Source organism: Notothenia coriiceps, unplaced genomic scaffold (genome assembly GCF_000735185.1).
Source record: "Notothenia coriiceps isolate Sejong01 unplaced genomic scaffold, NC01 NC01_scaffold00037246, whole genome shotgun sequence".
Taxonomy (NCBI): domain Eukaryota; kingdom Metazoa; phylum Chordata; class Actinopteri; order Perciformes; family Nototheniidae; genus Notothenia; species Notothenia coriiceps.
This window is the reverse complement of record NW_011369947.1, coordinates 8,936,698-8,949,579: the sequence shown is the minus strand read 5'-3', so window position 1 is coordinate 8,949,579 and position 12,882 is coordinate 8,936,698. Positions and strand designations below refer to the sequence as shown.

The 12,882-nt window shown below is 40.1% G+C and overlaps 1 protein-coding gene across 1 annotated transcript in view; it reads right to left on the bottom strand.

Annotated features, from left to right (window-relative positions):
• Positions 1-12,882, bottom strand: part of faf1 (Fas (TNFRSF6) associated factor 1) — a 74,746-nt gene that overhangs the window by 39,073 nt on the left and 22,791 nt on the right. The window contains exons 5-6 of the mRNA XM_010795558.1: positions 11,764-11,869; positions 4,811-4,897 (exon numbers count right to left, since the gene is read on the bottom strand). Of these exons, the coding sequence (XP_010793860.1) occupies positions 4,811-4,897; positions 11,764-11,869 (193 nt within the window). The remainder of the gene's footprint in view (positions 1-4,810; positions 4,898-11,763; positions 11,870-12,882) is intronic.

Below are 12,882 nucleotides of genomic sequence, written 5' to 3'. Positions count from 1 at the left end.
AGATAGAGAGTCCCACTGGCTGTCAATCACTGCCAACAGGTGTGGAGGACAGACTGTAAATCAAAAAGGCTCCAATGAGATGACGTTGTGTGGTTTAGGACGAAGGAATAGAAGGGGCGTGTCTTAATTTGAATATTTCCAACAGGAAGTTAATGTCCTGTTGGCTTCTTATATCAACTGTTGCTAAAACATTATCTTCAACACTGGATCAGGAGATATTGGAAGACACAGCTAGATGATTGTAATTGCTATTTTTTTTTAGTAATTGTACAAATCCACCTGGAGTACAATTAACTCAAACAAGTTTTAACTAGTACTGTCAACATTGCGGTGATGAAGTAAACCATGTGACAATTAGAAATAAATGCAAAAACTAAAAAAGACAGTGTGCTTCTTCATATGTCAAATGCAAACTGTTCCTATAAATAAAAAGGCAACAATGGGATCAAATATATTCAAGAAAAATTCAAATTTCTGACAAATGATGTTGGCCAGTCATACGTCATATTAAAGTAAATAAACACATTTTTATTTTTAGACACAATTTGATAACCTAACAAGAGGGAGGTAATCACATTAGCCGTCCCATTTGAGGGTTACACTTCCGAGTTCATGAGATTAAAAAACAAGTGGAACAGAGATAAATGAATGCGGCAGCTCATGTTTTTTTAACAGAGCTGTGATGTACATAAACACTCACACATATGTCAGAGCGCTGCGTGACACAGGGCAACACAACCTGCCTGAAATGAGCATCACCTCACGTTGCTACTGCTTCAAAAACACTTCCTTTTAAACTCTCCCTCCTCGCTCTGACATGAAATACAATAACACAGCCCACTGAATGAACCGATCTGTTGTCCAGAGCTACTCGAACACTATCCATCATGATCCAATTTCAACTCTCCGTAAGGCCTTGAACAACTCGGAGCACAATAAACAATGAAACACATTGAGTGGACAGTATCAGGAAGAGGGGGGGGGAACAACACTTAACTACTGGTTTCCCTGAAAGGTGAGAATTTCTCTCTGACTAAATAATTCCCTACACTCAAACAATACATAAACAAACAATGCCACCACTCAAATGTCTCTTTCCCAGGACACAAGAACTTGACATAGATACTCTGAACAAATTGATCAATTAGATGAACTATAGTGAGAAAATATATGTGCCTCTTGAGCCTCTACATTAAGGAGTGTATAATGAAGTAGGTTCATCAAACTTGTAACGGCAACAGCGTCTACACTTAATAAAATACTGTGTTTACAAATTACCAAACTGTACCAATACCAAAATTACACTTTTATCCAGAAGTCTCTAAAAATACACGTAGAAAATAATCTTAAATACTACATACATGTTTAATATTTTGGCTTTAAGTGTAAGCTAAGGGGGGGGGTGTATTTTAGAAAATGGTATTTTAGAAAATGGTCTTAAAAATCTAGACTACCCTTGTTGGCTTCTCCATTGTTACCTAACCCTAGCTCTACTCATCTTATTGTACCTGTATAATGACAATTATATTCTATTCTAATCTACCAAGCTTAAAAAAGAACACAGACAAATATTTAAAAAAAACAATAAACTGAACATTTCTGAAAAAGTAAGACCTAAACAAAAAGGAAAGATTTTAAGAAACCATTTTTTAAATGTCGATAGCTTTGTTGAAACTAATAATGTATTGAGGTTTGATACCCGGCGCCTGTGTGTGCAATAAGACAAACCCATTGCTAACACACACATTTTAGACTGTTAGTGTAAATATGCACGTTGACATTTCATCTCGTTGCACTGTCATCGCTACTACCTCTGCTATTACCACTCTTAATTATTTATTTGTGTCTATTTTTTACTGCTGTGAGAGTTGCCAAAGAAATGTCGTTGAACTTTGTATGATGACAAGATATATTCTATTCGAATGCAAATATGCCACACACACACACACACACACACACACACACACACACACACACACACACACACACACACACACACACACACACACACACACACACACACACACACACACACACACACACACACAGTAAACAGTGATATCACTCACTTTAAGGAGAAGCAGAGTTAAGTAGTAATCGATTCCACTAAAAGCGGGCTAGTGTGCGCAGCTAAGTGTAATCTAAGGCCTCTGGCTGCCATGTTTATTGGTTCAAACCCCGGGAGATGAGAGCGGCCTAATGAGCTCCAAAGCCGAACCCTGGGCTTTCTCTGTTAATACCTTCAGACGTTTCAATAAGAAGGGCTGTGGCTGGAGCAGAGGCCATTATTACTCTTCTGTCTCCGCGCTTTTTTAATATCTCCTCATCCAGGAAACACAGACGCTGCAGATGTGTGTCAGCCAGGTGCCAAGCGGGGCCTATAAATGCCACAATGAGCTGCAATCTATTCATGATCCCTGGCACTCATATCGGGCCGAGGTTAACCAGAAAGGCAGACCACAAAAGCACAAAAGTAATAAATGGAAGGATTAAACGTCATCCTTACTTATCTAAACAATGCATAGAGATGGATAGGGCCTGCTTTGAGATGACATTCACTAACCTGTTGGCTCTGCTGGTTTTTAAAGTATTAGGTCACATATTTTTGTTGTAAATGAAATACATAAAATACCACTTAAATGCACAATATTTATTCCATAACTATTTTAGTAAACGTGTCGTTTTTTATAACATATAAAACATTCTTTTGATAATATGTGTTTTTTAAATATTGCTTTTTCTAACAATTAAATAATACATGAATAAATAGCTAAATCCAGTTTCATATATTTTTAAACAATTGTTCCTTTGCAAGTTATTTGAGAATATGAAGTAAGGACATTTTAAGCAGAATTTATATTTTCTATTTAGGTTTGAGATGTTAAATAATTTCCATGGATCACTGCCATAAAATATCATTTGTAATATTATGTGCCGCGTAATCCAAAATGATTTAATCGCTTAACATGTTGAAGAATTGATCCATTTATTACCTTGTATTGCATCGCAATTTCAAAATTAAATCTAGGCCGGGCAAACCAAGATGCTGAAAACATGTGAGCCAATGCTGTGTTAGCAAAATGGAGAAGAAAGTAATCTGGTGCCAAGCTACACTGAGGTCAGTCATTTTAACACATGGCCACAATGTACTTTCAGATTTAAACTAAGATTTGTGTCTCTGTAGCGATTCCATGTTGTTTACTGATCACATAACTGGAAGACAACAAAGATTGTGCTAACAATGCTAAATCTGCATCATAGTGCTTTGGTTTGTTCTGGGTTACGGGCCTCTGCTCTGAGCTGTAATGGAACAAATTAAAGCAAACAACCTCCTGTAGTGAAAGGATGCATAACCTTTTGTCCTTTGCCCTTTGAAACACATTAATGTTGTCATGTATTTGCTCACTGTTAATCTCCAAAGCTTTCTTTCGAGGAATAACAGCAGGTGCCATTATTGTTCACTCACTTTGAGTTTTGGAACCAAAATTGAGTTATATAACGCTAAAACAATGTATAAAGAAAATAGGTTATTCTTATGATAGATAGAGAGAGAGAGAGAGAGAGAGAGAGATAGAAAGAGAGAGAGAGAGAGATAGAGAGATAGAGAGAGGGAGAGAGAGAGATAGATAGATAGAGAGATAGAGAGAGAGAGAGATAGATAGAGAGAGAGATATAGATAGATAGAGAGAGATAGAGATAGAGAGAGATAGAGATAGAGAGAGAGAGAAGAGAGATAGAGAGAGATAGAGAGAGAGAGAGAGAGAGAGAGAGAGATAGAGAGATAGAGAGAGATGGAGAGAGATGGAGAGATAGAGAGATAGATAGAGAGATAGAGATAGAGAGAGATAGATAGATAGATAGATAGAGAGATAGATAGATAGATAGATAGATAGATAGATAGATAGATAGATAGATAGATAGAGAGATAGAGAGATAGAGAGATAGAGAGATAGAAATAAAAAGTCAAAAATACTACAGGATCCAAAATACTACAGGTCTTTTATAAGAAAGGAGAAACTCAAACTCTGTAGCAGTGAGTTCTCTGCCGGCCAGAGGTGAGGTGTTGGAAAGTATTATTGCAGACGGCAGCTAAATAATAGCTAAAAATGTACAATACCACGATATACAGATCATCTGTAGTCTAGTTGCTACAGTAGAGCTAGTTCTGCACATACGATACCACTCGGAGACAAAGTCAATACCAATATTTCAAACCAAACAATCGCACAGATCTAAAAAGGAAAACGTTAGCTAGGTGTTAACACAAGAATGTGTGCACAACAGCTCCTCAATGTAGCATGATAAACCATCCCATACAATTAGCATGGGAACACATAGGCTGTCAAAGAAGGGGTGAGACAAAAGGGGTCAGAGGTTCCTCAAGGTTCTGTGTGAGGGCCGCTTCAGATCAGCCTGACTGTGAATGGCTGGGAAGAGCGACCCCTGGCCGGGAGAGGTCATCGGGACTCAATGATGTGAGCTTTAATGTCCACAGATAAGAGGACGCAGGATGGGAACCGTCTTTGACATCTTAATTAGCTCCAACATCTTACTCTCATGCTTCTGACAGATGGTTTCGTGACGTCCGACAGACTGTGGAACTGTTTCCACTATTGGTACTAAAATGAGGTGTATCGATCATTTGGGAACAATGGGCTTTTTCTGAACAGAAGGTCATTATCGTGGATCACAGAATGAGTGAGGTAGCGTTTATAGTACTCAGAGAAGTGAAGGAAGATGCTACATTTGTTCCTGTTATTGTAAGGCTGGGTAACAAACGTTATACTGTGTGTTTTAATGTGTTTCTTACCGAGTCATCAGATGCTGAGGCGGGCCATCCGTCCCACTGTTGATGCCGGACTGGGATGTTGGTCAAGTCTGAAACGTTTCTCTTCACCTGCAAACACAGAAAGAAAGATCTAATTATTGGTGAATATTAAGGAGTTACAAGAGATCAAATACAAAAAGCCCAACTATCAAACTCCATTCAGACTTTTTATGAAGATTATATATATGCTTTATTCCATCAGGGCCGTACAATTCAGAATACACAGTTAAATTACTAACTTTAGATTTATATTGCAATACATTAGCATTGAAAAACGTATTAAAATGATCACGGTGGTAAATAAATATATGTTTTGTTAAATCTGTAGAATAAGGCAGGGATTCAAAATGGTATTTTAACACATATTCAGCCTTTGATAGATATTGTGCTTACGTGGATTTAATATTGGACTAATGCATATTTCAATTACATTTCTTAGGTCTATTTACCATCTCAGTCAGTATGAAGTAATAACATAACTATAAATGCCTTATTTAATAGTTTATACAATGTCTGGGGCTAAATCAAAGTATATACAATGTCTGGGGCAACATCAAAGTACCCTCCATTCAGCAGCATGAGGATGGAGGCAGAGAATGAAGGAGGAGATGAGTCAAAAGGGGAGAGGAGGAGAAAGAAAATAAAAAACGACAGGCAGTGTTATCAGCATTCTTCAGATGCCACAGCTAATGCCCAGCAACAACAGCCCCACGCTCTGAAATGAACAGTATTTCTCTTTCCCCATTCATGCGCGGACGCTGTATCTGCATCACTTAATAACATTCCATGCTTTTAAACAGTTAGCAGCCAGCCGCCGCGTTACACCGTCCACTGGGTTGTTGGTTTAAAGCCCTCACGCCAGCCTGATGTGCGCCAGCCGAAAGCTGATCAAAGCCCCCGTCGGCGTCTGAGCGCTGGCGGCCGTGGATTCTACTGCATTTGTTCTGCAGAATTCGGCCTTTTGAGGCCCGCGGCGCTGGACACTGATGCTGAGAAAACTGTCAATTGTGGAGCGAAGATCCCTGTGCAAACGGGTCAAATCCTGTCTTTGTAAAAAGCACTGCAGAGAGATGGATCCTTGGGCATATGCAGGGCTGCTGGGCACGGAGGTGGAAACTTAAATACGCTACAAACACAAAGTCAAAGCCAATGTCAAGCAAAGCAGGAAAGCAGCTGCAGAACACTGAGTGGAGGAGACTGCGGGGGCGTGCTCTGCCTGGGTCCTTCTTCTTAAAACTATCATTTCAACTACCGGTACATTTTTCATCTGCAAATGTACTAGGGGTATCAAAGTCACAATCTGCAACATTCATATCGCAGTAAACACAATTTGTTGATAGAAAACAATGTGAACATATCCAGTTGAAGCATTATGGTGCGAGTATTCTACTTCAGACTTAATACTAAATCCTTAATGGGTACAGATCCTTTTGGAAACATATGTATTTAATGTTTATTTTATTATCTTTGCTTTTTAATGACTGTTTTGAAATGCCATTTTCTTTCAATCTTTCATTTTGTAAAGCACTTGTGTTGAAAGGTGCTATATAAATAAACTTGCCTATTTCATTATATTTTGAAATGATAGTGTGAAAAATGTTTGTGATCATAATAGCAATATCTGTCATAATAATCATGATACGGTTGTTGTTGTTGTTGTTGTTGTTGTTGTTGTTTTAATCACACAGCCCTTATATTTACTTCTGTAGGTGTATGAGAGAACACATTAGGGGCCGCTTACAGATCTGATTATATTAAAGGCAACAGTAAATACTTTTATCAAACTTATCAATCTCTTGAGGAAGCGATATTTCATTTGTGCTGGGCCTGGCACTGCAAAGCAATTTAAAGTACAAACAAGGTTGAGAAACAAATAAAAGAACAATAATAAATGAGTGGCACAGTCCACCCTTTTGTCTTTCTCTCGTAAATCCCACAGCACACTGCTCGCTGCCTCTCTTATGAAGAGAAGCCACGGCCAGGATGGCAGACTGGGGTCAGAGCGGGTGGCCAGTGTTATTACAGAGTGTAATATCTGTGTTTGACCAGCCGGACTACAGGGATTTGACTGACCGGCTGGCCAGCAGATGAATAGAGGGGGAAAGAGGGAGGAAAGGAGAGGCATAAACACTAGTAATGAAGAGGCAGCAGTCAGAGGTTAAAGCAGCATCAGAGAAACAACAAACTGACGCCCACCATGGAGAGGATGAAGGTGAGAGGTGGAGGAGGAGGAGGAAGGGGGAGACAGACGGACAGAGAAAGGCACCTGGCAGAGGACAACCTGGACTCAACACAGACAAGACACACCTGAAACTACACAAGCAGAATCTGCAGACACACCACAGGAAAGGTTTGCTGCAGTTAGGAGAATCTGATGCAGCCACATATCGAACACCACCGACGACACAGGGCGACACAATGTCTCGTCTGTGATTCTGCAGGTAGCTTCAGTTTTTGTTGCAAAGCATTGCATGTGATGGCCACAGCATACGAGCAGCAATAAAGTCTGATGCTGCCCCCTGTCTGCCACTGCTGCTATCTCACTGATAACATACAGAGACTGCAACAAACAAACACAATTGTATTTCATTCACTAGTTTTAGTAGCACGTAGATTTACGGAGAATGAACAGCTGAAAACGTGTTTGGCTTTTTAAAAATGAGTATTTTAAGAATATATGACACTGGGCTGTACGTAGCGTAATAAACCCTGCACCGGTTTATATGTGTATGCTCTTATCAAAATACATGTATTCATATTTATACTTTATAGCACATAGATCTGATATGTGCATGTATTGAAACCTCCTGCACTTTACGGCTGGATCCAAACCGCATTTCCGCAGAACATGGCACCAAAGCGACTTGGATATAAAGACACTAAAATGTAAAAGAGCAGGATTTAAATCCAAGTCTTAGTAACAAATACGGAGCTGTTGATTTGTGTGTTGAGATGAGACAGGGGTGTAACGAGCCAGTTACACACAACATGAGTCAGACTGGCTGTGGTGCTGGGCTGCTGGGCGATACGCCTCACGGCAGAATTAATGATCCAATCATTGTAAATGCCAATTGCCTGTAATCCCTGGCTGGAAGCGAATCAAAGAGGGGGAAAGGTTTCCGTTAAACAGTCACAAGCTCTCGCTCGCCGTCTTTCTTCGTCTCCCTTAGGCGCCAGATGCCTTTTCTTTCATTATTTTATTCGATCCGACCTTCCCTTCTTCTCAGCTCTGCAGCCCTGTATCTCTCCATGTCTCCCAGCTGCGGAGTGGAGATGGGGCCCAGGCCCAGAGGAGGGAAATCCCCAGGACAACTGGTCTGGTCACGGACACCCCGAAACCAGCAGCCATCCCCATTCTTACCCTCTACTTCGCTGGCAAACATTTGCTCTGCAGCTTAGCTCAGAAGCTAGCCAGCAACTTACCCCCACACTCTTGTCTGGTAACGCCAATCAGAGTCTACACAGTGCAGAGATGGAGAAGAAAGAAGGTAGAGAAGGGGAAGATGGAGAATGAAGGGATAGAAAGGGAGGGGCAAGGGCAGATCCCTGAGAGCCACAAGGCAAAGCCAGAGCCTTTGGCAAAGACAAACAAGAAGACAGGACTCTATCCCCATTGATATGCACAAGCAGGGACCATCGGCTAGTCTTCAGCTAAGACAAAGGGGAGAAAGGAGAGAAAGGTGCTCTGTAGTGGAGTCCATATGTGTCTGAGAGTGGACACAGTTTGAGCAGAAAGGGGAGTCAGGCCGACTGAATATGCTGTTACTTCTTTGTTGCCTTCTTAAGTCTTCTTATGATGTCAGGACTCCCTCTGTTGTGTTGGTCTGTTATTATTGTTTTTGCTTTAAATCTTCACAAGCTAACTCAACATGGATCCTAAAACAGATTTACTTTGACTACCTGTAGCTCGCAGCTCTGAGTCCTACACACTTAGAAGTGTTCCCTACATAGTGTGTACTCTCGGTTTGAGTTACACCGATTAAAACAGTATACTTTGCACCAAGACACATTCCTCTGAAGAAATTTGAAATATGATAATGTTGCCCATTTCTGCACAAAACTTACATTTAGAATAGATTCAACTTCACTGTCGGTGTGGAAAGTGGTCAAGAGTTTATTTACATGTGTAGGAAAATCTTCTGAACTATGAACCTATTATGGAGACTTCTTAACCTCTCCACTTTAATTGGGATGTATTGTATATATTATTTAACATTAATATGTCATTAGTTTTCTCTTTCTCTATTCTTAAGCTGTTTTTACAAATTTCTATTTTTTTTTAATATGGTTTAAAATCCTATTTTTGTTTATTATAATAATATAATAATGATAATTTGACTGTGTTTATGTTGTGCACCATTACACCAAAGTAATTGTCGTATTTGAAAACCTCCGTAGCAATTAGCCGGATTCTGTTTCTGATATTATTTGCCAACACGTTGCAGCAATAAAAAAGGAAGGACGCCGGTCCCCTGGCTAAAGAGTAAATAATAAAGAGCTTGGTCAACATGGGGCAAACAGAGTGCAGATCTTTGCAGGTTAAAGTTGTGGGCCTCATTTTCCCTGCAGGGGGCCTTGAGATGCCTAAAGACAAGCATGCGTAAGGAAAGGAGCGCGACATGAAGGCCTGTTTAAGCCCACATTGTCCCCTCTCCATCCCCTATGGCCTCTTACAGCACCCCCACCAAGCCAACAGTCCTTTGCCTCCTTTCTGTGTCCATGCTTCCCCCCTCCCACACTGCAGGGACCCCTCCCCAGTGTTTGTAATCCCAGCAGAAACACTTAAGGTTCACAGCGGGTGCTCATCAAAACCATCTGCCTGAGAAGAGGGTGAGAGAGAAGACGGAGGGAGGAGGAGAAGGAATATCGAGGGAGAGAAACTGCCTCCTCCAGTTTGTACTAATCTGTTCAATTACCACCATTACAAGCCCGGCTAGTAGCCTGATTATTATTAGTGTAATCTTCACCCACGCTGAGAGGACGCAGAGAGCGAAGAAGCGTAAGAGGAACACCTTTCGCTGCTGCTGGAAAGTAAATAATTAGCTGGATGTTAAAACATGGAGACTCTGAAGAAGTAAAACAAACGAACGGCACCCCCGGAGAGGCCACTGGTGCACGCTGCTCAGATGGTCCCCGTTTTACAAAATGTACTAAAAAATCTAATTAAGTATATTTTTTAGATACATGTTCTATCCTTGAGTATTTTCATTGTATACTACTTTATACTTACAGACATTAAACTATACATTTTGGCAGCTAATATCGTACTTCTTACGACGTAACATTTATTTTGAATCATTAACACAAAAATGAAATCAGCTAATACACTATGATGTACTATTAGGGATGGAGATACGTGGCAATATAACAAGTTACTTATTATTAGTGTTAACTCGTCTTTTACCAGCTGCAAAATGTAACACATCAATCATTTCAAACCAGTGATATAATATATATTATTTTAAAATGGCCACTTTGGAACTTAAATATATTTGTCTGCCAATACTTTTGCTTAAGTTACGTATGTGATGCACAGCTTTTACGTGTAGGTAGTAAATCTACACTGTGGTAAGATTCCTTTTAGTTGGGAATCGTCCGATGTTGGTCCATGAGCTTTTAAAAAGAACTCCACCTGTTTCCACTGCACCTTAGTCAACTCTCAAACACACTTCAAATGTTGTAGTAATTTAAAGAATGGGTTAATTAAGAGTAATGCACCAGCACTCACATTGATTTTGCTTATTTAAATTAAGTGTACACGCAGGTTTCTTACAGTTACGAGTTTGTATGGTTTATTGCACTAATTAGTCAGTCGCAAAGCACCAGGTCAATTAAACGTGATTTAATATTGTAAAATACTTCCCCTTTCTGATTATTCTGACGCCACAGAATGCAGCACAAATGCCCCAATGTGAAGAAGTAATAAATAACGTATCTGTTCAAAAATGTAAGCGGTTACTCCCCGGTTCATTCTACACCCCGCCACCCAGTTTTATTAAAATTGTACTTTTTGTACAGAGCTCAAAAACATAACGTCCAAAATGATGGCGTGGGGCTCAAAACAGCTAAAGACTGATATTTCTATAAACCCTATATATGGTGCAAATGATAATAACTTAACATGTGAGGTTGAATCCGTAATGGGACACCTCTCGTTTACCTGATCAGTCTTTGGGGAGCTTATTTCGCCTCACCTGTGACAGCAAGCCACACACTGTGGGGGTAACCTTTCATGGAATGTGTTTATCATATCTAATCATTTAGGCAAGCAAGCACATGTATTTTCATGCATTTGCAGCTGAGAGTAATAACATGTATACATAATATACTCTTCATTTTGTATGTATATGTCCTAATTGTACAAAGCTTTGGCAATATGTCATTATGGTCATGCCAATAAAGCTATTTGAATTGAATAACTAATGGTCAATAAGTGTACTGCCGTCACACTGGGTCCAGTATGAGTTACTATTAATATTTCAGAGGCTTCTGTTTAGTTTCCTATGAGGAAAATCAATGGACTGTCTGTTTCCACTGCTCCCGCATGCCTAGATTAAACAATGTTCAGTATTTAAATCGCCCTCTAGACTGCTGAGAGAGAGGGAGAAAGACGCAGGGAAAGGGGGAGTGGGGAGAGAAAGAGGGGGTGGTACCAGACCGCAGCTGTGAGAGTAATTATGTGCTCGGAAATGTGATCATTTGTAATGAATAATGAATCGATGGCTGAGATAGACTAGCAATGTTTGGCAAACGGAATGAAAGCTGTGTTACGGGAAACTAGAATCAGGTAGAATAATATTATGCATGTGAGGGTGTGTGGGTGAGTTACTGAGACCGTGTGTGCGTGTGTGTGTGTGTGTGTGTGTGTGTGTGTGTGTGTGTGTGTGTGTGTGTGTGTGTGTGTGTGTGTGTGTGTGTGTGTGTGTGTGTCGTACCTCCTGTATGGTTTTGGAGCCGGGGAAGTTGAGACTGTAGTCCCTCTGGGCCTCCCGGTGGCTGATGACCAGCAGGAAGTTCTGGTTTAACGACTCCTGGAGACCACTGGATGAGGAGGGAAGAACATACAAGGTGTAAGAAGTAGGGATGAACACAGTGTTATATAAGAAAGGCAACACGAAGATAAGGAATATGTCACATGGGCAAGGCAGCATGAAGACGCAAGAGGAAGAGAGGGCAGAGGTGGGAGAAGTACTCAGATCTTGTACTTGAGTAAAAGTAGAAGTACTCAGATCTGGTACTTGAGTAAAAGTAGAAGTACTCAGATCTTGTACTTGAGTAAAAGTAGAAGTACTCAGATCTTGTACTTGAGTAAAAGTTACTCAGATCTTGTACTTGAGTAAAAGTAGAAGTACTCAGATCTTGTACTTGAGTAAAAGTAGAAGTACTCAGATCTTGTACTTGAGTAAAAGTAGAAGTACTCAGATCTTGTACTTGAGTAAAAGTAGAAGTACTCAGATCTTGTACTTGAGTAAAAGTAGAAGTACTCAGATCTTGTACTTGAGTAAAAGTAGAAGTACTCAGATCTTGTTCTTCAGTAGAAGTAGAAGTACTCAGATCTTGTACTTGAGTAAAAGTAGAAGTACCAGAGTGTAGGAATACTCTGTTACAGTAAAAGTCCTACATTCAAAATGTTGATGTTACTTAAAGTACAAAAGTATTAGCATCAAAATATACTTAAATAACCAAAAGTAAAAGTACAGATTATGCAAATTGTTCCATTCCAGAATAATATATTAGGTTAAGGTTATTTATTTGTACCCGTAGGTACATTTGATTTGAACAACATACAAATCTCTGCACAGAAAAACAGACATGATCACTATCTGCATATTGAAGTATGAATGCTTGTTGTTTGTATGTTGTCTTCTCCTGAATGTTGTACGTCTCTTGTTGTTGTTTGTATTTTCGATAGCACCAGTAGCTCTACTCATCTCATTGTACCTGTATAATGACACTAAGCGATTCTATTCTAAGAGGCGCGCAGTCATGTGAAAGGCAGGCTGAAACTTGTCCTGTACGGTATCCTGCGGCCCACAGGGAGCCCCCACCCCCCC